The 27,130-nt window shown below is 41.2% G+C and overlaps 3 protein-coding genes across 3 annotated transcripts in view; all 3 read left to right on the forward strand.

The window, feature by feature from the left end:
- Positions 1 to 1,330: 1,330 nt before the first annotated feature.
- LOC306753685 (uncharacterized protein) lies at positions 1,331 to 9,752 on the forward strand (the record flags this gene model as incomplete). The annotated part of the gene is made up of 5 exons (XM_079237591.1): positions 1,331 to 2,002; positions 3,777 to 3,930; positions 4,276 to 7,538; positions 7,677 to 8,130; positions 8,236 to 9,752. 5 exons carry the CDS (start codon positions 1,331 to 1,333, stop codon positions 9,750 to 9,752), a joined length of 6,060 nt encoding a protein of 2,019 aa, XP_079093717.1.
- A 5,903-nt stretch (positions 9,753 to 15,655) lies between these two features.
- LOC306747655 (vimentin-like) lies at positions 15,656 to 22,138 on the forward strand. The gene is made up of 9 exons (XM_079230724.1): positions 15,656 to 16,218; positions 16,698 to 16,758; positions 18,792 to 18,887; positions 19,159 to 19,323; positions 20,133 to 20,258; positions 20,516 to 20,736; positions 20,847 to 20,890; positions 20,994 to 21,079; positions 21,192 to 22,138. Exons 1-9 carry the CDS (start codon positions 15,689 to 15,691, stop codon positions 21,231 to 21,233), a joined length of 1,371 nt encoding a protein of 456 aa, XP_079086850.1. The 5' UTR covers positions 15,656 to 15,688; the 3' UTR covers positions 21,234 to 22,138.
- A 3,172-nt stretch (positions 22,139 to 25,310) lies between these two features.
- pde1cb (phosphodiesterase 1C, calmodulin-dependent b) overlaps positions 25,311 to 27,130 on the forward strand; it is a gene marked incomplete at both ends in the record, with an annotated part of 82,854 nt that continues 81,034 nt past the window's right edge. Inside the window, one exon of the mRNA XM_079237644.1 lies at positions 25,311 to 25,575. Coding sequence (XP_079093770.1) covers positions 25,311 to 25,575 — 265 coding nt within the window. The remainder of the gene's footprint in view (positions 25,576 to 27,130) is intronic.

Consider the following 27,130-nt stretch of genomic DNA (forward strand, 5'->3'; position numbering starts at 1 on the left):
GCCACCACAATTAAGGGGAAATGTGGTATATACGGTAAGTCTTGTTGATTTAATATCTGTTGAAATGTTTGCTCATTTCTTAGGTATCTACAGAGTGTAATTAGTTGAATTAGTTGATATGTTTCAGGTGCTTATGGCTTCTTTCTAAATCGGTGTCTACATCTAGACTTGTTGTGTTGTTCAAAGTAACAATTTTAACAGTAATGATGAAGAAACTGTGGTAAGAAAAACATTGTTCCTCAGACCGACTATTTTCCCTTTACTGTAGATTATTATACAAGTTATGCAACCTCTAATGCTAAATTAACCAGAAGAGGCTCTGCGCTCTTATACAACGTGTTATCTCCTAATGTACAAATGATGCTCTTTTCTACCGTGCTGTATGTATACCTACTGATATTATGCAACTATAATGTCAACAACACCCATATATATATAGTATTGCATTAATATAAATTTACAAAATACTGTAAGATATAATATTACATGTAAAACTATATGTACTGACTGCATAAAGCTTAAGAATATTACTGCACATTTAATGATTCGATTTGCAATATGTTTCTTTAGTAAAAATGTATATTAATGTGCAGCTACTACATGTCTCTAGTTCACTTTAATCCTAAAAGATGTGTACATGTGGGTTTTCCAGTTGAAGATGATGATGGAAAAATCATACAAAACACATTTATTATTATACAAGTTGGCGTGCATTTTCATTTTGCCAAGAAGCAGTGTCGATCTAAATGAGTTTCACAATCAGCAGCTGAACAAAGCAGAATTAGAAGAAAATATAAAATGTTTCTAGTGGGTCATATTGAGAGCGATTACTTTCGTATGAGACAAAACATTGTTTTTTAAGAAAAATCTTGCATATTGTACCTTTAATAACCACTAATCATTTGTGTACAGTCTGTAAGAAGGGGTAACTGAGGAAATAAAGTAAGTGTCACGATGTTGTGCTTTCAAAAGAGTTGCACAATATTAAAATTTGCACCAAGCAACAAACAAAGCTGATGGATTGTAGGCTTGCCCTTCTTCCCCTGTTAATAGTTTAAAGTAATGTTTGACGATGTTTCGTAGAGCACATGTTGACTTAATCAAATCAGAAAAAAAATAATGGTGCTATGTACAAACTGCACTAACCTTAAGTCAAGCATGGTTGTCGTTTACTATACACACGCTCGAGGCTCCAAAATCTGCATGATACTCAAACCCTTTGGTAAGGTATCACTCCTTAAGCACTTTAGGATAATTAGATGTAGACTGCAGTAACAAATGAACAGCCATCTCCCTCTCTTTGCTCTCTTTCTAGCCACCACCACAAAACATGAACAACACACCCGTCGATGAGCCACCTGCCCAGGAATTGTCCTCGGGCAGCAGGCAGACATTACCCTCCCGACCCCTACAGCCAATCTCTGATCCCTCCGCTTCTAAAAGAGTATGTTTCTACAAAAGCGGAGACCTTAAATTCAGTGGACATCGCATGGTCATCAATGCCCGCACCTTCAAGACGTTTGACGGTCTACTGGATGCCCTGGCCAAGAAGGTGCCTCTGCCCTTTGGCGTGAGGACAATCACCACACCTCGCGGGATCAACCTGGTTAAGGCTTTAGATGACTTACATGACGGCGGATCGTATGTGTGTTCTGATAACAAACGGGTGAAGCCATTAAACCTGGATGAGGTGAACCGGCGGCAGGTACCGTGGAATGGCACCAGACCCGTCAGCGCCGGGCGACGAAGACGACAAGGACCCCGGTTTGATTCGTTTGGCAGAAAGAATGAAGTCAACACCGGCAGTCCAGCAAAGATCACTAAGAGGGTGGCAGTACGGACACCAAAGAGGCTTGTGGTCATCAGGAATAGGGATCCCAATGTTAAACGCACAATTGTGCTCCAGAGAAGAACAGCGCCAACATTTGACGCTTTGCTGGATTACCTTTCCCAGATCCTGCAGTTCCCAGTGGTGAAACTCTTTTCTGTGGATGGCAGAAGAGTAAGTACGTGGGAAACTGAAAAATGCTGATTCAAAGCAACTCCTGATAATGTCATAAGCAGCCTCTTTTTGGAAATTGGTGTAGCTTTATCTGGTCTATATGACATTTTAATGGGTAAACAATCTTAAATATAGTTTGTAAACTTGCAAACTACAGTTATTTCATATTAGCTTTCTTGCCGAGAGTTGGGTGAGAAGATTGATACCGCTCTCATATCTGTCAGTTCAAAAATAAAACTGCCACTATCAGTGGGTTAGCTTAGCTTAGCATAAAGACTAGTAGCATGCAATCAGTGGAGAGCTCAGGAAGTCATATGCCCAGATAAGAAATGCTCATGTTATTAACAGTGTAGCAACCGCTGTTAAACTACAATTATTTTACACTCTGTTTTTTTGTACAGATTAAACAAAAAGAGATACAATGTTATTGAGCTTTGGAGGTGTTGTAGATGGGTTTTGTTACGTGCAGACAGAGGAAAGCTGTTTCTCTTTTGTCTTTATGCTGTGGTTAGCTAACCAGCTGCTGGCTCCAGCTTCATGTTTGAACAGATAGACATAAGAGTGGTATATTCTCACATAACTGATGGCAAGAAAACAAATATGCTTATTTCCCAAAAATGCATTTCTTTAAAGTCACCGTGAAACGGAAGTTAGAGCCACTTAAGTTCAATAATAAAACAATCCACTTGCTCTCTATCTCCAGAGCTTTCCACTTTATCACACGGTCAGCTTCCTCCGCTATCATGGAACTGTAGACGTTCAAACTTTCCATTATTCTCATTTATCAAAAATGTAGTTTGACAGTTCTTGACAACACAATCTTAACTAAAAGGTCCACTTACTCACTTGTCCCAGAGCTTTCATGTTTGTTTTCAGTCTTCAAATCTATAAAAGCATTAATATTTGGATGCCATCAATAATTGCAATTGTTGTGGAATCATTGTATGTTGGATTGAGCTTTAACTTAACTGAGAAATAGTGGGTAATACTATATTCATGTACACAAAACCTCCCAAATAAAATAAAGACACTGGTATTGGCTTACTTTTCACTGTAGTTTATACTTACGAGTTAGAAATCAAGGCTTTAATCCTGTTACTTTCCACATTTGAAGTATTCCAAGAACTGCTAAGAGGTGCTATCGAGGTAGAGACCTCCTGGTGAGTTATCGCTCCATAATCCCTCTTTCCTGTATCCTTTAACAACAGGAACAGACTTCCTTTTCGCGATTCGCTTTTGAATTGCAGCAGCTTTTCTTGCTGGAGAAAAAAACAGTTTGCACAATTAAAAAAATACAAAGACAAAAGGATAAAGATCGACTCTGACTGAATATAGCATGATCTAAGTCAGAGATAAATATAATTTAACATAAAATAGAAAGCTCACGAGTGTTGAGAACCGTTAAGTTCACCTTATTCCTCGAGAACTGCCTTATCTTCTATGATCACTGGTCGCTTTAGGACAATATGTGGCGTAATGAAATGTAAAGCATTTTTTTATAATTTAAATTGAAAGACTTGATAACACTTTCTTTAATGCCAATGTCTATAATGCATTATACATATACTTAGAATGCATTATAATTACCTTACAACACTGTAGAATGAAAGTTATGAGCACTCATAAATCTTCATAGTGCTTAATAATCAGAACATGACATCAAGTATTATAATAGATTGCTGGTCACTCACTGACATTCTTTCTGCAAGGAGATAGTGTATTAATCAATTTGAAGTGCCTCGTGTAATGAAAATGTTTTCCGCTCCTGTTTTAGATCGATGGTCTTTCAGGACTTATCCTGTGCTCTGGAGTCGTTGTGGCAGCAGGCAACGAGTCATTCAGATTAGGGAACTACAGTTTTCACGGAGCGACCCAGATGGCACAAGTAATGGATACCATGGAACCATCTACGTTGCAGCCCCAAACCCGTAAGTTGTAGTCACGACTACTGTTAATTGACATATGACTATAAAATGTCCATGTGGGCCTCTTATAGACAGTATATGTAAAGACCACAAACATTTTCACTGAGTAGATACATATATGTACTTAGCGTTTATATTTCTTAATGGTATCTAGTGATATTATTTCTAGTGGGATGTAGCTGTTGCAGAAATTTTAGTTTAATCTGTCCCGGTTTTGAGATATGTATCACTGAGTTTTCCTGCCTCGGCTTCAATGCAATCAGCCCGTAGCAGGATATTAAAATGTACTTAAAATGAATTTTCTCTTTGTCTCTCCCCCCTCTCTTTCACAAACACTTCCAGCCAAAGAGAACGGAAAATCTTTGTTGAGTGGAAGAGGTTCAAGGAATTTTTCCTTGTCATCAGAGAGATATATTGTCAACCAGATACAAAAGTCTAGAAATGGAAGCATCAACAGCGAGCTGCATCACCACAGCAGATCATTTGAAACACAAGTCAATTATCGCCCCGCATCCTTGGAGACGTGTGGAACTGAGAGGGTAGATAATGAGCATCATGCCGCCATTGTACCTCAGGATGATGACATTGAAAAGTCTTTCCGTGTGAATCAAGACGGCAGCATGACAGTGGAGATGAAAGTTCGTCTGACCATTAAAGAGGAGGAGATGCTCCACTGGACCACCACACTCAGTCGTTCCAGCCTTAGCAAGGGGACAATTTGTGCCTCGATTACTGAGTTGGGCAACAGCTCACCTGACTCAAACAACACCATTGCCAAAGACTCTTCTAGCGCCAGTGAGGATGAGAAGAGAGGAGAGAACCTTCCTGCTGAACCTGGAAAGGATGTGGACTTTCACGACCAGCAAGCATATGAGGACTACACTTCCATGGCTTTGGGAAAAGCAAAAACTGGTGTTAAACGCGCACCTACACCAGGCCCCCGGCACGTTACGAAGAAGGCGTCTGTTGAGAGTATGAAGATGGTGACGGAGTCAAGGGTTCAAGAGAGCACCTTGGGACAATATTCCTACATGGAGAGAACGGCTGATGGTGAGAAGACAGAGGGATACTGCATTGTCAGACACAGCAGCAGCAACAGGCCAATCCCCAAACCCAGGCAAACGGCGTCTGCAGGGGCGAGCAACAAAGGCTCCGACTCCTCCGTGAGGTCGTCAGGAGCAGCTGAGGTTCTTCAGATACAGAAAAATGGGATGGAGGTGACAGAAACTGTGATGCATATTTATGAGAGTCAAGGCTGCTACGACAACTATTCTGCAAATGAGGAATACAGCGCAGACAGTGTACCCCAGCATGGTTCCACTCCACCGCCAGAAAGCAAACCGTCCACTGAATCAGGGCCGTGTTCATCCAGGAATGACTGTGATATAGATTATAGCTGGCAGCCACCCACGACTCACTCACAACAAAGACAGAAAGAGGAGATGTTGTCATTGTCATCAGAGCCGGTAACTCCAACGTATGAGATTACTGCAACAAACTCCCAAATAAAGGAGACACTAAAAAAAGACAAAACTCCTAAAAGTGAGACGAAGAAAAAGACGATTAAACCAGCTCAGAATAAGGAGGGTTTTACTTCAACGAGCAGCTCAGACAAAAAGCAACAACAAAGCATAGTTAGCCCCCCAAAATATAGCAAACATTCATCTACAGACAAGCTCAGCAGCAATGCCAGTGTGGGGAAAAAGACTTTAACGTCATCAGAAAGTGCTAAAAGTGGTCAAAAGAGCAGAGGAGCAGAAAAGCCTCAAATTAATAAGAAAGCGATTGAGGATGAAAAGATACCCAGGAAAGAGCAAGCCTTATTAAATGTAAGAAAGACCCCACCGAAGAGACTAAACATGGGTAAACCAGCTACGAAAGATAACGGCCATAATGTAAATTCTTCAACTGGGAGGCCTCAAATGAAGAAGAACTTGTCAGACATTTTACAACCCAAGAATTCCCTTTTGCCAGGCAAAAAGACAATTAGCAAGCCCAAATCCATGACTGAAAGCAGAATACCATCACCTAAAAAGTCTTTAGAGTTGAGTGAGAGTTCGATGCCTTCTCTCAATCCTTCCCCCTCTGAAGTCCACCAATATGTTGAGAACTGGTTGGAGAAAGTCAGCCCAGACCAAGTGCCATACACCGAGGAGGCCATCGCAGATCAGTCACAGCCTCCAACAAAGGTTGTGTTTAAGATTGGCGGTGATTCTGAATCAGATGAAAAGAGTGAATGTCAGGCTCATGCAGATGAGTATCATCTATCTCCTGAATATGGTATCAAGAAATCCGCTTCAGTGAGTCATAGTCTTGAAGCTACATCTTTTCTGCACAGTGACCAATATGCGAGAGGTTTGTGCGTTTCAATGCCGAGTGTCAGAGTCGATCCTGTGCAAGAGGAGGACAGACTGAGGCCACACAAATCTGCAGAGGCCATCGGTCCGGCTGACAATGGATCACCTCCATCGTCATCCAACGTTTTGATTCCAAAAGCAAATTCAACACATGTCCTACATGAACTGTACTCATCTATTCACTGTATCAGAAGTGCATGTGAAGACAACACAACATCCAACCTTGAGAAGTCAAACAGCCTTCCTAACATCTCAACACAAGTGGCGTCAGCGTTCGGCTCATCGTGTAAAGCCTTCATGTCATTCTTATCAGTGGTGACTCTGCGAGACAACCTGACTGGATCTGCGTTGGGAGACGACAACCAATCCGAGGCCATGCTGATGGTGGAGTCCCTGCAGAAAATGTCTGCTATCGAGGACGAGGAAGAGCTGAGGGCAAGTTTGACAGATCTGCACAGCAGAGCGTCTTCTTGCTTCAGAGAACGCTGGAATGATTTCCAGACTCTGAGAGAAAGGCTTGAAAGTGAGCCGCTGTCGCCCAAATTTTCCGAAACAGAATTTGCCCTGGATGTTGTTTCCGAAGGGGGTGATGCTTTTGAGAATATTGAAGAGCTGATGGATGAGCTGAACATGCCGCACGACCTCAGAGCAGAGATTTCTTCAACAGTCCAACAAGCTAAACGCTTTTACCCTGTAGAGGAGAGCACTTTTGTAGAAAACGAAAGAAACCAGTCGGACTCCGACGACAATTTGGAACAATTTGTTGAAGAATGCAACAATGAAACAAAACAATCACCGAAGCCCGACACTACCTACATAGCTGAGAACATTACTCAGACAAAACAGGGTTATAATAATGGGGAGATAGATCAATTAGAGAAAATGCAAACTGTGTATTCTGAGTCCGACCAGGATCCTAATAAAGAACCAGAAATATCCCAGACAGACAGAGATGAGACCTTAACAGACAAAGAAAGTGACAAGGAAGAAGAGCAACAAGTCAAGGAGGTTAGGGAGGTGGGGAATGACAGAGAGGATGGACATACAAAAGAGACAGATGATGACGGTGAAGAAAAGGGAGAGGCAGAAGAGGGGGCAGTGACAGAAATGGATGACATGGGGCAGCAGGAATGGGAAGTGGAAAAAGTAAGTGTAGAGGAGGAGGACTCTGTCCAAGATGTGGAGGAAGCAACAGAGGAAGAGATGACAGTGGATAAGGAGGAAGATGGGGAGAAACTAGAGGAAGCAGAGGAGGTATTAATGGATGAAGAAGTTCAAGAAGCAAGAGAGGATGATAGTATTGAAGAGACAGATGAGAGAGAGGGCGATGAGGAGGCAGAGGAAGAGGAGAGGCAAGCGGCGGAGACTGAAGGGGTAACTGAGGTTATTAAGGAATCCGAGGAAGAAGAAAATATATCTGAAGAAATGGAGGAAGAGGACAAAGCAGATGAGTTTATTGGGGAGACAGATGAAGCAGGGGAGGACGAGGAAGAAGAAGAGGAGGAAGAAGATGCTTGTACTGAAGATGTAGAGGAAGCAGAGGAAGTTATTGAGGAGAAAGGTGAGGAAGTCGATGTAGAAAATACAATTGAAGAGATTCAGGAGGAGGAGGAGGAGGAGGACAACACATATGCAGTTACTGAGAAACATGTAGAGCGGGAGGTTATTGAAGAGAAAGATGAGGAAGAGGACAAGACGGAGGTGGCAAGTGAGGAAAACAATAAGGAGGAAGAAGAGAGCGAACAAGAGGTGGTGGAGGATCGTGAGGTTATACATTTAGAAGATGAGGAAGATGAAGGAGAGGAAACTGACAATAATATGGAAGAGAAAAAGAAGTGTGATGAGGGTGAGGAGAGCAGGAAAGAGCTGGAGGAAACAGTAAATAGTCTTGAGGAGGAATCAGGAGAAGAGAAAGAAGTTGAAGAGAAAATTGAAAAAAATATGAAAGCAGGGCAAATGTTAGATGACAAGGAGAGGGAAGATGATGAAGAAAATGAAAGTAATGAGTTAAATGAGGGGTTAGACGAGATGGAAGAGCAAGAATCAAAGGATGAGGTCGAGAAAGAAAATGCCTCTGAAGATGCCGACAGTATTGCCGGTGCTACAGATTGTAAAAACCTCCTAGAGGAGGCCTTGTATTTGCAGCAGCAGAGCAGCTGTGATGAAGCAAATGCAATGGTAGCAGAACAGAAGACCGAATCACTGACCAAATATTCCACTGAGTGTCCCTGTGAGGACGATAAAGGTAACGGGACAGACACCATACATGAATTTGAGACAGACGAGGGAGGGGAGCCTCACGACGAGGGAAGCGGCATTCTCCAACATCCTGTGGAAATATCACAGGAACTACTTGACTTTGTTAACTCCGCCCTGCAGTCCTCTTCACTTATATTCACGTACGACGCACGGGGCAACGTCCGGATTGAGCCAGATGGCGCCCGGGTTACACAAAACAAACAATATGTTATTCCAAAAAGTAGAAAGGATATGTCCTACGGTTTAAAGCGGCTCCCGAGCCCGAGCACCTCGGGTTTGTCCGATTACAGGCCAGAAACGTCGGAGAGTGGCGGATATAAAACTCAGGAGTCTTTAGATATTGTCACAGACAGTGGAGAGGAGGCTTCTCCAGTCGGCAGAGGAAAGACCGACATCCCTTTCAGGACAACAAATGTGGAGCGAGCCGACTCCAAACAGTCCGATGCAAGAAATACAGACGTCTTGCAAAAATCCCAACTAAAAAGTGGAGGGAGTTTTTCTTCTTATGACTCGGGTACTAAAGCTTCAAAGGAGGATCTGTCTTATTTCAGTGCTGCGAGCTCGCAAAAGGCAGACACCGACCCTGCCACAGAGGTCACGCGGTGCATTTCTTTCCCCCCGGAAAAAGACTCAGCTGATGGGGTATTAATCGACCAAGGTAGATGGCTGCTCAAGGAGAATCACCTCATCAGAAAATCTCCTCCAGTTGCCGAGGGAATGTACGGCCATTTAGATAGCACATCTGTAGATACAGGGCAGGAGAACAATAGCGAGGATTCCCTGTCTCATTGCAATACCAAGCACAACCCTCTTGAAGCCATATCCTCATCAGAGCTCGAGGAGATGGCGAAGCCCCAAACTCCGAAGTGTACCTACTATAACATGCCACATGGGAGCGATTCTGACCCATTTTTGGATGATGCGAGTGTCAAAAGTGGGAAAAGGGATGCAAACAGTGTCAGAGGGAGAGGCTTCAGGGTGTCACCCACCATTGATACATCCAAAACATGGACAAATACAAATGGAAGTATGTCTTCCTTTGCATCAGTTGAGTTTAAAATACAAGACAGAAAAGTGCATCCTGAAGGGGAGTCCTCAACTGTGACAAGGGCAAGATGGACACCTAGTGGAGAAAGGGGTGTACTGCAAGCACAAGACTCCCGCGATGCACTCCATGTGAGATGTAGCCAATACTGTCCCATACTATAAAAGCAGGACTTTTTCACGGAAATATGCAGACGTGCTGGTCCTGCATGTGCTTTTTTGTCTTGGCTCTGGTTGTTCTGTTGTAATGCAGCTAAAATTAATGTGTTGTGTTTCGTCACATAATCATAAAGAAAAACATTTCTTGCAGCCTCACCAGACCAGACCTGTGGTGATTGAAGAGAGTTGTGCCTCTTATTGCCGCTTGAATATAGTCAAAAATGTACATATTAACTTGCTGTCTTTCTCGTGTGGGCTGAGGAAACCCATCGCAGAGTTAAAGTAAAACATGGAATATATATCAGCAGATAAAAACAACTTTTTGGTTACTGATTCAATGCTCCTGACTGCATATCACTATATTACTATTACACATACCACAACTCATCAGTTTCTTATTGAATATAATGTAATAAATCAGCTAAATGACTGACATTGAAAGAAGATTGTATTTGGTGTTGTATTGTTTTTTCAGGGATTACTATTCCCAAAGACATGTGGATACTCTCTGGGTTTAACACAAGACTACGGTCTGTATGTCAATTGAGTACTGATTATTCTGTGAAAACTAAATGTCTAAATTCATTACTCAGGCAGCCTCTGACAAAATGTTGATTTTGGCTGTACGACGAATTTTGATTCAATAAACTGTATAATTTTTTTAAAATTGTGTTTATAGTTGTAATACTAAACCAGATAGAAATCAGATTCTCTCCAACTCACATGCTTTCTGTTACAAGGCTTTGGAAAGCCCCTAGAGCTAGAGGACATACAACAATGGTTTGGTTCAGCTGAGAATTACTACATGACTTAAATGCAGCTTGAACTTGAAAATCAATTACGTCAAATACGATTTTAAGGGGGGGGGACATTTATGTAATTACGGTGCGTGTTTAAACCTTTCAACATCAAGACTATTACGAATTTATTCTGAGTTTCCTTAACTGTAACAATAGTATTTACCACTTTAAGGACTATAACTAGTTAATCTGGGTCACAGATGTAACCATTAGTTTAATATCTGAAAAACCCAGCTCACTTACTTTTGCTCTGAATCATAAAAGACTCCTCTTCCCAATGAAAACATATTCCGTCCACAGAATGATAATATATATATATATTATTTTTTCTTTTTCTTTTACCTGTTTCCTATGCTGCACCTCTGTTCCCGATTCAAAAAAAGATGGCGGTCCAGGATACCTGTAAACTATGTAGCGTCGCGATTTGGAAAGACATATTTTATTAATCAATGTACTATCTTTTCATCCAGATGGTTAGACAAGTATTTGAGGATGCTGGAAATACTATTGGCTACGATAAGTGTTTTTAAACTTCTTTCTGGGTGTATCAAACATCCCCAGTTAACCTAACTAATGATCTCTGAGAGAAAATAAGGGTTACTACCCCTGTGTCCCGGATGTTCGCTAACTCATTGGCCCTCTAGTGACACTGCAGAAGGCAGACTGAGCTAAAAGAGAATACATATTGGACAAAAAAACACATCCAAATCATTACTATTGTTGCTCCATATCTGCTGAATATGGACACAATCATCTACTTGCTAGTTCAGCATATCAACTATTAGCGTGATGATAATGTCAATGGTGTAAAGACTTTTTTTTCAAATCACAAAAAGAAATCAGTTGTCTTCTGTGTCCTAGAAATTACATTTGGGGTGAGAAACACAATGGTGAAAATAATCCCATTTATATCTCTGGCCTGTGGTGACTTTTGACTTTCATTAGGATGTTATCAAAGAGAAGCATGTGAATCCTGAATGAGCCCGGGGCTTATGCTATTCTGTTTGCTTCAACTCCAGCCCAGCCCTTGCTCACTGAAGGTTTCTCTCAAATCTATTGAAATTATCACGTCAAGGTATCAAAAAAAAAGATGATTTACATCAATGCTATGCTGACTGGGAAAACTAAATTGTAATGGTGAGGTATTAATAGATATCCTAAGTAATTTTGTTCTCTTCGTTAACACTTGAATGGGTTGTCTCACTCTTATCCACTCATCCTGAGTGCACCGAGGAGCGGGCGTCATCTGCAGCTGTCAGTTGGTCTAGGACTCTAGGTGATGTCCCCTGATGCCGTCAGGCATATGTAAGTGACACTTAATGACAGAATGGCTTGAAATATGTGTGACTAGAGGTCATTATCCTTGATCTGTGGTTTTTGGCCAGAGATAATCCATTTGATCATTTGAGGCTGTATAATCAAAAAAATATACATGTTGTTTTTGTACGACAGAGGCAAATGCTGGGAAGTTATTCTTTCCCAGTTTCCCCTCCTGGTCTCTGACCCAAACACGCACATGCAGAGGGACACAAAGAAAGAAGGAGACAAAGAGAGTGGGAGCGAGGTCTTTACAAAGTGGCCATTCCTGGAAACCTTCCAAGGGTTTTGTCAGTCGCTATGGAGATTTGGAAAATAGCCCCAGCCGTTTAATTCCTCTGTTGTTACTATGGTCGAAAGGTATCCAGTGTAAAAGCCCCATTCCTCCCAAATGAACGCCGGTCCTTACTGTGCTCATTTTGTAGACCACTGACTGTGCTTAAGTTCCATCTGCTGAAGAAAGACTTGACCTAGCAGACGGAGGAAAGGAAATTCCTCACTAACCAGGTCGATGAAGTACTAACTCAAGCATAAAAGTACTCCATTAGAAGTAAGTAATAAGCTGTCTTTTTGTAACATATAGATACATATCAGCAAATTCAAGTTTGTTAATACTGATACATAAATGCACAGGAAGTATTTGGTTGGTCCAGGTGGAGCTAGTTAGAACTACTTTACCTATTTAGATAGTTTTCAGATAATCCAGTGGTTCCCAGGTCGGGCTCTTCCAAAGGCGCTCAAGAAACATCCGAGGGATTGTGAGATGTATGCAAATCGGTATTAATTTTTTGGTCATTAGACTGATTCTTCGCTTTATTGTGCAAACATTGGGAGATTTATCTCTTTGGGCCTCAAAAAGTTATTTAAATGAAACTGTCTGAGAAGTTAAGAGGGCAAATGTGTCTTTGGTGGAACTGCTAACAATTTATAGATGCATAAAATGTGTACCGCATTAGTCTTTAACACTCAAACTTCTTATTTCTTTTTTTTTTTTTAGCAAATCGTTATCTGACTCCAGCTATCAGATAAATATAGTGGAATGTATTTGGGTAGTAGAAGTGGAAATGACTTGTAATTACTTTTAACCATTGATAATAATCTGACCACTAGACACAAATGTGACAAAGCAATCATTGTGGGCCCCTTGGCATAGACCTTTTCACATTTAGATTTACTTCAGTCTGATGCATTCACTGAGGTCCAACAAAGACGTTGTGCTGTACTAAATCTCCCATGTCATGACCCACAACTAAGCCAGCCAATTTATCAGACAAAAAAAAGAAAAGCAAAACGAAAAAGTCACTTAAAATAAGACAAGGACACACTGTTGCAACATGCACACCACAAACACTAATTTCTGCAACTTCATAATCCATATAACGCATTAATCTGCAGGAAGAGTTCATCTCTGTGAACAGAACGGCCCCTGAATCTGTCTCGGTTTCAACTCTGGTAAATATAATGTTAGGGCTGATTGCTATGACTACTGGGCACACGGGTCGGTGAATCAAGATCATGGGAGATGAAACAAAGGATGCCTTTTTGCTGCCCAATGCCTGCGGATTTGAAGCGATGACACCTTAAGAACAAGATTTAATTTATCTGTTGCCCCATCCCATTATATGCTGACTGACCCTGACTAATGTTGAGTCTTATTTGGTTCTTCTTCTTGTCCTGTTGAACATTCTTTTTAATGATCTCCCCCGCAGTGTGGTTGCTCTGGAGAGAAAAAGGAACCTCAGCAACAAAAATAAAAGGACACAACGATAAATTCTAAACATTGCCAAGAATGGGAGCTATTTGGCCTAAACTATGGCACTGCCAAACACAGGGCGACAAACAATAATTACGGCCTACTGTCGGCATTCTGTCGCTGCAGTTAGGTGACAGATCAGCAATACACAATCCCTGCTCTGTTTGTGACAATCCCGGCCTCCTCTGTCTGTCTCTGTGGCCAACACTGGCTCATAATGGGCCTCGGAGCAGGAATTTTTGCAGCCCCCCTGCCTCTAAGCGAGTGTTGATCATGTGAATTTCCATTACCTGTTTTAGCAATGGGGTTGTACTGTGGACTCGTACTGGGACTCCTGTGTGGGCCCTTTAAGACCACTGGCATTGATGGATTCACATAGCCAATACCTGTCATCATTCTTTGCCGTATAAAATCACTTCCCCTGAAATGAAAATATCTAAATGTTTCCTCTCCATAACCAATTCTTACTAAGATAAATTATTCTTATTTTTTTGCATTTCGAGAATATAAGTAGTGTTGGAGGGAAATGACAAGAATAAAGCTCACAAAGTCGCTGGGTTTTTCCCTCCACAGTCATATCTTGGGATGGGGGCAGCATACCACATTTAAAACCACTGCAGCCGCCTCAACCCGCAAGACAAAAATGTGAAAGTCTGTATGAAAGAAATATTTGTGCATGTAGGCTGCTAGCCAGTTGACAAACATCACTTCTTCTGTGTTCTGTAAAGAGCACTGTCCACCCAAAGCAGTGTGGCTGAGAGGTATAGAGTGTCACTGGCTCAGCTCTGCTGCCCTGCGCCTCCCTTCACACAATCACTGGATCTCAGCTAGTCAGCAGCACTGCAGCACCGACAGCTCTGTGTGCAGCGAACGGGAGAAATACAAATACACAGGAAGACAAACAGGGGAGAGAGAAAGGGAGTCTCTTCTGACATATCTGATATGTTTATTATTTGCCTGCAGGTGAATTTGAGGAAAAGGGTGATGAAGAAGAAGCTGGTCAAATAAGGCTGCGGCAAAAGCTGCTGGTATTGCTGCTGATAGCTTTGATTTGCACCCCACCCAAACCTCACTGCCTTTCTCTCTTTTCCCTCTCTGTGAGTGTGGGGGACCATCAAAGACTTTAGTGCGTAATAGATTAGCGGGCAGCACAGAAGAGTTGCATGTTTTGCCCTTTGCACATGTCCTCCAAACCTGATTAACAATTGTGAAGCTGCTGACTTGCACTTCACTTCACCCCTTGAGAATTTCACAGAAAGCATAATAGAGTGCATACATGCACACACACACACACACACACACACACACACACACACACACACACACACACACACACACACACACACACACACACACACACACACACACACACACACACATACACACGCTGATAAAAACAAGTATTAGCATGGGTGGGTGACAGCAATGCTTCATGAAGGGGAGAGACAGGAGGAGAAATACATAGTTTAAATGGAGAAACCAAATATCAGGAAGCAATTCTCAGCACTGCATCATGTCACTAAACTGGATTGTGAGGATGACAATTTCCTGACATGGACAGAGCTGTGGGAAAACCGTCCTCTTTATATGTCTCATCTACATTTTCGTCTTCTGTTTCCTGACAAATACTTAGTGGAACTTGAATTGTTCGGGGAGATTAAACACACATCCTACTTGTTCAGGCTTTTCTATTATTTGTGGATCTGACCAACAACATCCAAAAGAAATCCTCAAAAGAACTATGAATAGCCCAATATGCATCTCCTGACACTCACGTGCTGTTGTTGAAAGCAAACGTAATGATGTGCCAGACCATAAACAAAAAAACATGACTTTATTGTGCGCAATAACAGTTTGGCCCAGTTCGATCCAGGATCTGTTCGGGACCTGAAAGACAACCTTTTCTTGTTCCTCTCTTTGATTGGCTAGTCCACCAGTCCCTCAGGTATTTGCATGAAGAGGAGACTATAAATTAGGAGTGATTTAGGGAACGCCTTCCTAGGCGCACTCCGCTGATGCAGTCGGGGAAAGAGCAGCAACCGAGCTATTGTGAGAAACGAAACACCAGAAAGATGTCTTATAAAGTAGGCTCGCAGTCTTCCTACAGGAAGATGTTCGGCGGGGAGAGAGTGGTTCCCAGGGCCAGCTACTCCACGCGCCAGTTCTCCAGCCCGGTGCGCTCCTCCTCCCGGGTTTCCTACGGGCTCTCCTCCGCGCCGGTCGCGTACGCGACCAAGACCCAGCGGCTCCGGAGCAGCGCCGTCATGCCCCGGCTGGCCTCCGAGAACCTGGACTTCTCCCTGTCCGACGCCATCAACAGCGAGTTCATGACGAACCGCACCAACGAGAAAGTGCAGATGCAGTCGCTCAACGACCGCTTCGCCAACTACATCGACAAGGTCCGCTTCTTGGAGCAGCAGAACAAGATCCTGCTGGCGGAGCTGGAGCAGCTGCGGGGCAAAGGCACGTCCCGGGTCGGAGATCTGTACGAGGACGAGATGCGCGAGCTGAGGCGCCAGGTGGATCAGCTGACCAACGAGAAGGCCCGGGTGGAGGTTTACCGGGATAACCTGGCAGAGGACATCGACAGGCTGAGAGAGAAGTAAGGGTGGGCGTCTCTGCATGTTCTCTGTGTGATGTTAAAGAACCCTCAATGCAGGTGTTATTATCATTGTGTATAGGCCTGAGCCGTTATTGCCAATAAGCGCACGTTCCCTTATTACTCATAACTTCAATATACAGGGTTCTGTATACATGTTTGGTCATGGAAATTTGGTTTAAAGTCTTGGAAAAGTCATGGAAATCCATCGGTCAAAATGTGCATGAACACTGATTAATTAATTTATATACTCTAATATAGACTGCCCTTAAGTTTATTTATGCCAGACACTGCGCTAAACCTGAACTTGAAGTGCTGCCGCAGCTCGAGTGAAGTTTATTTCTCACTGACATGTTTTCATGCGTGAAAGAGTGGAGACAAACAGAGCTGGGGAGGCAGAAAAGGGGGGATGGTGTCAGTTTCCTCCATCGGCTGTTATGAAAATGGAGAAAAAAAGGCCTGTTTTTTGTCTGTCCCTGCAGGTTGCAGGATGAGATGTCCCAGCGGGAGGAGGCTGAGGGCACCATGCAGAATTTCAGACAGGTACAGTATGATGTGATGAAATAAAGTGTTGTCACACTGTTGGCATCAGGTACATCTCTGCCTCTGTTGTGTTTAAATGTGATATATGGGAATCTATTAATAATGTATCTATAATTCCTGCTTAAGTGGCTTAAGAGATGAGATAAACCTCAATTATCGCTTCGTCTCACTTCCAACTGCTATGTGGTGTAAATGTCCCTTTTCTCTCCCATGATCTCGATCTAATTATGGCTCATGAACTGCAGAGACAGGAATGCACTCTTCTGGTGGCACAACAGCAGATTTGAGCCGTGATCCCGAGTAGCTGCGGAGCAGAACCGACCTTGTGCCGGTACAAAAGGCCAAGTTGTGGCTGTTGAGTTAAATCAGGCCTGCAGTGAGAGGAGATCTGTTTAAGTCTGACTGGTCACACTGAATGAGCCGGACACCACAACAGTGTGGGCCCAATGTGGTTATCAGAGCGAGAAGACACGCCACCATGTGATGCGGCTGTCTCACTCTGGGAAAGCATCGGTGCATAGAAATGTCACTCGTTATCGTTTTTTCAGTGACTGTTCCCTACCATTTTTAATTAATGGAGATGAATGAAATAATGATGAGTAATGCAAATTGTTTCAAATTCATTTCACTGCTTTTTAGGTCATGCGGTGTGTTATCAATACATTACACCATCGTGACCTTGTCTATATGAATGGCAGGAAGGAAGTCCCCTGTGCTCTGTCCCTGCCATGGTGGCACGGAGTCAACAATGCAGCGCCTGCAGCCGGCTCTCGCTCAGTCAGGCAGACAGTCACTCTTCCAGCCTCCGGGCCTGTTTGGGAAACCCTGCTGAATAGCACACTTTGTTTGTGGCATTAGAGCAGGAGCAAAGCTCCTTCATTTGCTGATACCTCAATTACCAGCCTGCCAACGCCCTGACAAAGCACAGCGGTCCTGTGCCACGGCGAGTGTTTACGTACAAGAGATGTAATTAAATAGAAGGCTGCAGGATGTTTTGAATGCAATACAATGTTTTACATTAGAATGTGTTTTTCTTTACACAAGAGAGCATATGCTTCATTTAGCAAAGTTACGAAACTGTAAGATGCAGTACTTACTGTATCTTAAACCCCTCAGTAACAACTTTTGGGTAAAAAATGCAGTTAGGTAACAACAAATGGGATTAAAGGCCTCTTTAATAATGCTTTGCGGCTTTGGGTGCTCTACAGTGACTCCTTTTATGAAATGAAATTAATTTATAAAGAACAATCTCACTGATTATCTTATCTCAGAAGTAAGGATAGGCTTGTGTGCACCATTTGACAAACCCCAGAGAAGTATTAATGACAAGCAAGTAAAACTACCGTAATATAAAATACTCAACTACAAGTTAAAGTCCTGCATTAATCAAGTTAAAGTAAGTGAAATGTAACAAAAGTAAAAGTATTCAATATTCTGATTGTTATATTATAAATAGAATATGTTTTCCCCTGGGTTTTATTTGTTAGTGTAGTAATTTGTCAATATGTAGCCAATTTCAGGTACAATTTCATATCAATTTTTAATTTGAAAAGTGATCAGTAACTGAGTAGTGGAGTAAAAAGTACAATAGTTACCTCTAAGATGTAGTGGAGTAGTATAACATACACAAAACAATTACTAAAGTGAAGTTCAAGTACCTCAAAACTGTTCCACCACTGCCAATCTGCCGGTGATGTACTCAATGACTGTGGCCTAAAAGGTGCTGCAGTAAATACAACACATGAAAACCACAAGAAAACATCTGCAGTGACACTTGTCATGTGCCTACAGTTGATTTCTATTTGATGCATGTGTTTGTGACCTTGCCTCGCTGAACAATGGGTCATTGTGTGTGTGTGTGTGTGTGTGTGTGTGTGTGTGTGTGTGTGTGTGTGTGTGTGTGTGTGGATGTTGTGCGAGTGTGCCTGTACAGCATGTGTGAAAGAGTATTTTCCTTCTGTCAGCCAATACATAATGTATAATTCAGGTCACCTTCATGAGTCACCTTCTTAAGAGTCAGTGTCACTACACAGGATGTGGACAATGCTGCCCTCGCCAGACTGGACCTGGAACGGAAGGTTGAGTCCCTCCAGGACGAAATCATCTTCCTCAAGAAGCTGCACGATGAGGTAAGCTTCCTTTTCTGTATCTAAAGCTGAACCTGTCTACTGTGGAAACACTGCACATGTACTGCCTCAGAAGCTTAAAGGCACCCAAATGAATACTGGACCAAATCATTTGAGGTATTTGTTATTCTGGGCACCGGCCAGAGTACCAAATCGGTAAGGTTCAATGCATCAGAGCAATTTAAATACAGCCCGGAAAGTCATAGAAAAGTATCCAAGAGGACACTCAAATACATAATCTATGTACTTGTACCTTCTATTGATTATATTGCAGGAAATGCTGGAGCTGCAGAGCCAGATCCAGCAGCAGCAGCATGTGCATGTGGACATGGAGATGGCTAAACCGGACCTGACGGCTGCTCTGAGAGACGTCCGTCTGCAGTATGAGAGCATGGCCTCCAAAAACCTCCAAGAGTCTGAGGAATGGTACAAATCCAAGGTAAAGACTTTCCACAAAGATGGAGAGAAAAAAAGTTTCAAGAAATCCAAAAGCAACAGAATAAATGTATTGGAGCACATTCTGCATATTTTACAAAAACTTTAAGCAGCTATAATCAATATTTTTGTTGTTGGTAAATGATCTCTTGACTGCTTGTATTATAAAACCATTATATATTGAACCCACGTGCCTCTGCAGATCCCCTTAACCCTATGGAGCATTTAAGTGCCTTTCAGGTCTTTGTTTGGGTTTTCTGGCCGCCAACTTTACTGTTTTGGTACTGTTTCATGGCCCTTGTCGGCACTGTTCTATGCTGCAGGAGGCTCTACCTGCACAGCACCAAATGGCTGACAAAGAAAGCAACTAACTGGCGTACTCTGAGGAGCATTTAGCAGCCAAGGAGACATATAATTCCCCCAGGACATGGTAGAGACCAAAACAGATAACAGATTATTGGACTGCCATTCATCAGGTGGCCGAAACACAACTCCAAATGAATGATAATGTTGCTCCTCATCCTCTTGACCTGTTAACAAGTTTGCTAGTGTGTTTACAGCGTGTTTCCACTGCTCCCATGGAGCCAAAAACCAGCTTGTTTTAAGTTTGTTGTTTTTCTGTGAAAAGGCTGAAAACCAATGCTGCAAAGAAGAAACTTCTACAAGCCTTTTGTAGCCGCATCTTTCATCATTTACATGCTTCACCCTATCTGCCAGAGACAATACTCCTCAACCTCTGACTCATCATTTATTAAACAGTGGATTTCTCAGTTCTTACCCTCTTCTCTCATTGTTTGTCGCTGTGGTTGCCAGTTTGCTGACCTCACCGAAGCTGCAGCCAGGCACAATGATGCTCTGAGAGTGGCCAAGCAAGAGTCCAATGACTACAGACGCCAAGTTCAGTCCCTTACTTGTGAGGTGGATGCCCTTAAAGGAACTGTGAGTATACAACTTTTGGCTTGCACTGTAGTATAAAAGATGATGATGCAAAAAAGCGGTGTTTTTAATGCATACATAGCGGGAATCAAACAAATGGACAAAAGGAATGGAAATATAGATAAATATCGAGCGATAGTTTATTTCCACAGGTCATGTATGCAAAAAAATTAATTACCTTTATATTTAATTTCTAATTGAAACCAGTTTGTTTTTTTACTGCCTATGTGTCATTTTGTTCCCACTTGCTTCCTTCCCAGAATGAGTCCATGGAGCGCCAGATGAGGGAGATGGAGGAGAACTTCTCCCTGGAGACGGGCGGTTACCAGGACAGCATCGGCCGCCTGGAGGAGGACATTCACAACATGAAGGACGAGATGGCTCGTCACCTCCGGGAGTACCAGGACCTCCTGAATGTCAAGATGGCTCTGGACATTGAGATCGCCACCTACAGGAAGCTGCTGGAAGGAGAGGAGAACAGGTGAAGGATGAAGATCTTCAAAAGGTCTAGCTGACAGATATGCATATGAACATGCATGACATGCAAACAGGACACCCATGTTGATTTGTATATACTTTCTCCGTTTTCAGAATCACCACCCCACTGACAAACTTCTCATCTCTGAACCTGAGAGGTAGGATCGCAGTCAGTTGTCACAGCAGGAATGTTAGTATTGGTTATTAAATTGCCAGATAAAAAAAAGAAAATAACACACAATTTTTCTTTTTTGTTGTTAGAAACAATGCTTGATTCCAAACCTCATTTTGAAGCTACAACAACTAGGAAGGTTCTAATCAAGACCATTGAGACCAGGGACGGTCAGGTAGGATCCACTTCAAGTGATTTTCAATTAATGAAGTAGTTTTCTGTTGGTCATTTACACTCAAACACACAGCCTTGCTCACCTTTCCCCTGTCCTCTACATCCTCGTTCAGGTGATCAACGAGTCAACCCAGAACCACGATGACATGGAGTAATAATATCGTTGTCTTTGCCAAACAATCAACAAAAGCAATATGAAGAAACCTATTTCACCAGGGCTACAAGCAAGCAAACAAACGAACAACACGAAAAGCAAACCGCTTCAAAAAGTGCCTTTATATGTGATGATCCAGTAAGCCTGTTAGTTGACACAGACTGTATTTTGCTTCCTTCTCTGTTGAAAGTATTATCTTTTGTTACATTTGTTTAGACACAGTAATGAAATCACCACAACATAGAAATCCTTATTGAGGTCTACAAGAATCTTTATTTGTCACCAAAGTAGTGTTTTTGGTCAATACAGCATGCACACTCCAGGAAATCTGTATGCTAAAGATGTCACAATTGCCTGTACGCAGCAATAAACCAGTAAGACCGTAACTCAATACTGTGCATTACGTGTAATACTTTGCTGGTATTTGCTGGTATTGCTGGTAATACCTGTATGGTAATGAAGTAGAAGTAGTAAAACAATGCCTCATATTAATAAATAGTGGAAATGGTCATTATCTTAGGTAATAACATCCACATGTGTCCACATTCTCACAATCTTAATTTTGTTCTCACTGAGGTAAGCGTATTACCTGCATCGGCTGATTTGAAGACTAAATTGTCGAGCCTATTAAGCTGTCAATGAATTTAATTTAAAGCAGATGGAGGACACGGAATGACCGAATAAACCTACTTTCATATTTAGGCGCTTCAGCAGTCCTCTGGTTGATACACAATCTCCTGGTTCACCCTGTTATAACTAAAACATTTCCAGACAAAGTATTAGAAACAAGTACAGAATAATACAATCCAATGCAACCACTAACGGTGGCCATTAAAGTTACATTTCCAAAGTTAAAATCAACATCTTTCAACAGAAAAAGCTACATAAATAACCTTTTTTTTTGCAGGGCGGTTGTATGTGACAATAGGTTGTACATGTGTATCTAATAAACTAGTGTCACACTTTTGGGTTTATATTTTATTAATGATAACTTGGACTGGATTCATAAGCATCCCAGGTGTAGCAGCCTTGACTATCTTCCTGAAAAGGAGTCATACAAAGTTGACAGAAGTAACAGTAGAATAGTTATTAAGTAAATTTAGTACGAACATATATTCTGGATTAATTACAGCTGCTAAATGGAGCTTGAGGTGAGATCGTTTTCAACTTTAAAGCCAACATGTGTTCAGAAAAAAAATGAACATCTACATGACAACGGTGTCTCCATCAAATGATGACGATCATGTGACATGATTGAAAGCTTGGCTTCTACACTGAACTAAACAATGATCTGCCAAATGTGTATTTGTTCGAAATACTATCAAAATGTTGTATGAACGTTGATGTTGCATAATAACATATTATAGATGTAGCTTCGTACATTTACTGTGACACCAACCCCCACCCTCATCCCGCTCTACAGGGTAATTGGTGACCCCCGTGAGCAAATCCACCACCCTCCATCTGTGACTGTGCTTTTCAAGAGCCTCGCACATGCTCACGTGTTATAGAAGAGGCAATGAGAGGATTTACTTACTGAATCAGGTTTTTATTCCATCAGGAAGTCTGAGGAGAAAACGCAAGATGGGAAACAAATTGTGAGGTTTTTTTCCTGAGAGAAGCAAACCTGGAAACCTCGGTTTTTCCTGTGCCGATGTGAGCGATGTGTACAAGTTGTCAAGCCTTCTGAGGCAAATTTGCAATTATGGGTGATAACAAATTAACCAAATTGAATTGTTTGTTTGTTTGTGTGGAAGTCAATGGAGGAAACAGGAGCACTAGGGCTGTGCGGTATGGCCAGAATCCTCTATCATGATATAGGTTGTCTCATTACTCCTAAGTGAATTAAATACTTGACAAATAAAAGGTATTTTCCAATAAAATGATGAACTTCAATGCAAAATGATCCTATTTTCTGGAAAAACACATGACGCCCTCTGTAGCACCCTGTGCGCAACATGATTTAGTCGGCCCTGAACATGAATGGGAAGAAAGAAGAAAAACTTTTTTTAAACCTAATGTGACCCAGATATATATATATATATACATATATATATATATATATATATATATATATATATATATATATATATATATATAAATATATATATATATATATATATATATATATATATATATATATATATATATATATATATATACATATATATATATATATATTATTTTATTTATTTATTTTAAAAGTAAATACATGATAACTAGGTTGCAAATGAACCATGGACATTATATATCAGAGAAAATAAACATTAAATACGTCTTTGTTTGTTTTGAGTATTTGGTAAGAAACAGAGGCTGTCAGTAAAATGTGACATTACTAAGGACAAGGTGTAGGCAGCGTTCTGAGGCATCAATTGAAAGGAATACTGGAAACTGAGATGCTACCAGGCTGTTGGATTTTGCAAGGTTTCTCTGACCCCACCTGCTGGAAACAATTTATGTGAACAACTGGTACAAAGTGAGATCACTACAATCAATGACAGAGCTCAATAGGTCATGGGACTCGTCAAATAAACAACTTACCACTAAGATATTTATATTTAGGAGGCTCAAATAGATTCATTAATAAATGACAAGATATGTAAATAAAATATCAAGAAAAAAAACAACTCAACACTAAGATCTTGAAAAAAACATTTATTTTTCTAGGTTGCAAATGAACCATGAACAATATATATTAGAGAAATCGCCTTGTTGTTGAAATGTGCTATACAAATAAACTTGCCTTAAGCACATTTTGAGATACTTAAGCATTTCCATGTTATGCTACTTTATACTCCATTTGTAGAATACTGCATATACTAGTGCCACATTATACATTTTACTTCACTAAAATGTATCTGTTATAGTTAGTTTTCACCTGAAAAACATATTGGTTTATACATAATGATGCATTGTGAAAGGTTTCACTACCAAACAGTACGCATGCTGTTGTTAAAATTATATAAAAAATAACATACTAAAATATTAAAATACTTATCACACAAATATAACACTGTAAGAGGCAATAGGCACGTTTTACTTTTGATACTTTAGTGCACTTCACTGCTGTATTTTCTATAAATAGAATTTTTAAAGCAGACGTCTGTAACTGAGTTATTTTACATTGTTGCATTGCTACACGCCGAGGATCTCAAAGTAGAAACCTTTTGTAGTCCAACAAGCTCAACAAAATCTTGTTTTTATGATCATGATCCTTTATTGGTCACAGTTTATTTGTTCAAAGATAACATCAAGATCATTGAAGCTACCTAATGAGATCTACTGTGTGGCAGCATAGAACATAAAAGGTGTTTTCAGTACCAGTCTACAGAAGAGGGATACAATGCAGTGAATTCACTGAGAGCCTGCTTTATTTGATTGCCACCTGTCGGGGATGAATGCAAACTGCACTACCTTCAGCAGTGGATCATTTACAGAAGCCTACATTTAGTCAGAAGTTGCAGAAGCCTCAAAATCCCATTTTAATTCACAGCTAGAATTTGACCCGGACCAAGTCTCGCGAACATTTAGTCCCTGAGACACGTTACAAAACGTGATTATAACTAAGGGGAATCTCCCGGCATTTTTGATTATCATAAACGATATAAGGTATCTTTAGATCAGTACATTTGGATTTCTACCCATTTGAATAATCCGGGATACTTGCCAGTTAATTAATGCCGCTTGTTTTCGCCGGTCTGCCCCGAGAGATAGGTGTGTGTTTGTCGACGGAGCAACTTTCTCCATGTGACGTGCCTGTCGGAGGGGACACAACCCGAGGGGGACATGCCGACGAGATCCGGTTACACTCTGTTCTTCGATTCATGAATCATTTTTAATGTCTTGCTGTCAGATAACTTTGATATACATGATAAGACAGTGTGTGAGTGACAGAGGTCGGTGGGTGTTCTTTATCAGCGCATTGCTCGTTGGTTTTGGCGAGTAATTCGAAAATGGAGTCAAGTTTCAACAGGTTTCGAGAGACGTTAACGTTGAAATGAAAGGTAAACTCAAAGTAACCGATTCTGAGTGAAGCTTTTTTTATTATTTTTAAACCTTTTATTTTTTATTTTTGGTGATGGGCTCCGTGACTTCTGCTTTAACACGGACAAGAAATGCGTTGGTGAAAGTGGGTTCTGAGCCGGAGAACCATGACCCGGAGAGAACCCAGTCCGCTCCGGATTCGGACCGAACCAGGAAGAAGAGCGCGCGGCGGTTCAACGTCTCGTGCCAAACCGGACGCCAGAGTTCCCGTCAGTCGCTGTCCGAGGTGCTGAGCAGACAAGACTCCGACGGAGCCAAACTAACTTCGAAGAAAAATACTTCTGAAGGTCAACACAGCGGTGAGTTTAACTGAGCATGTAATATGAGAAGTTACCCACATGTTCGTTTAAGGCGCAACAAAACACAATTCATATTGTGTATATTATTATTAAACCGCTACATTTACTCATGAACTGTACGTTTTAAAGTAGGCTACTTTTACTTTGCTTGGATATTTATATTTTATACTATTCAGGACCTGTCAGATCACGTTTTATACAAAACACATCCATTTGTAAAAGATAATGTATTGTTCTATATTTAACTACCCAATAGTAGTGAAGTTGTTTAAAATAAACAACCATATACAATGTAAAGTACCACTTACTAGGGTTGGAAATTCACTTTTGTTTGTCCACCTGCCGCTATGGCAGTAGATTGTTGCTTTTGACTGGTGAGGGAAGCAAATCTAGCGGCCACATGCACATTTTACCATTTATCTGGTGGCTGGTGCAAATTTTTTATTTATGATTTATTAATACATTGATTATGCCGATTCAATAACAATGCAATATAACACTGACATGGGCAATTTCACTTTTGATAAATTTTGTTGCCATTACTTACTACTTTGTATTTCAAAACCTGTATTTATAATGGAGTATTTGTATTGCTTAATACGGTACTTTTACTTAAGTAAATTATTTGAATACTTATTTCACCACCAATAGCAAATAGACCTTTTTTTCCCCAGCAGGCATTTTGACTTGTCATCGCAGGATTCAGCACAGGTGGGACTAATAACAATAACGATCCGGTATTCCAGTGAACCAGCATGTGCAGAACAGGGCCCCCAGAATGCTAATATAAATGGGGTGCAGATGTAATTAGTGTTATGGGTTACACCTGTGTTTTTCCTGCTGTGACATGTCAAAATGTCTTCTGTAAAAAACGTTTCAATCAAACTGACTTGAGGCAGAATCCTTTATTATCTTCCCGGGAACAAGCACCAGTAAATCTTACATTTAAAAGTTTACATTGCCACTTTCTAATAAGTGCCTTTAAAAAGTTCACAAGTTTAATAATTGACTATATATGCTTTTCAAACGATTACGCTGAAGGGTGGGAATTTTGCTGCCTAATTTTGCTGAGAAGTGCATCTTGTTGCTAATACTTCTGTACTAACAGTAGGCCGATACTTCAAGTGAAGTATCTCAAATTGTACTTAACTGCTGTACCATAGTCACAGTACATCACTGACATTCAATTCACCCATGCAGTTCATCCACGTTTTTCTTTGTGCTTGTTTTGAATTGATCCCCACGTGAAGGTCACATAGTGCACTCTCTCTCTTAATGAATGTCAGTGAAAGTAGGCGTTTCACGGTGACAGATCGCCATTCAGTAGGCCTATTTTGCACATTTAGCAAGAAGGTTTTCTATCATGCTCCTATGAAACTAACATCTCTCAGTTTTTGTGAGCACCCTGGCCTCAAATACAGCTGTTGTGTTTCTTTGTACTGCACATCTCTGTAGTTCAGTTCATGGATCTATCTGTAGATGAGACAAATTGGTCACTTCAGAGGATTACTGTTAATATGCTACTGGAAAAAAAAGGTATTCATTGAATGAATGC

This window comes from Taurulus bubalis, assembly GCF_910589615.1.
Source record: "Taurulus bubalis genome assembly, chromosome: 1".
Lineage (NCBI taxonomy): Eukaryota > Metazoa > Chordata > Actinopteri > Perciformes > Cottidae > Taurulus > Taurulus bubalis.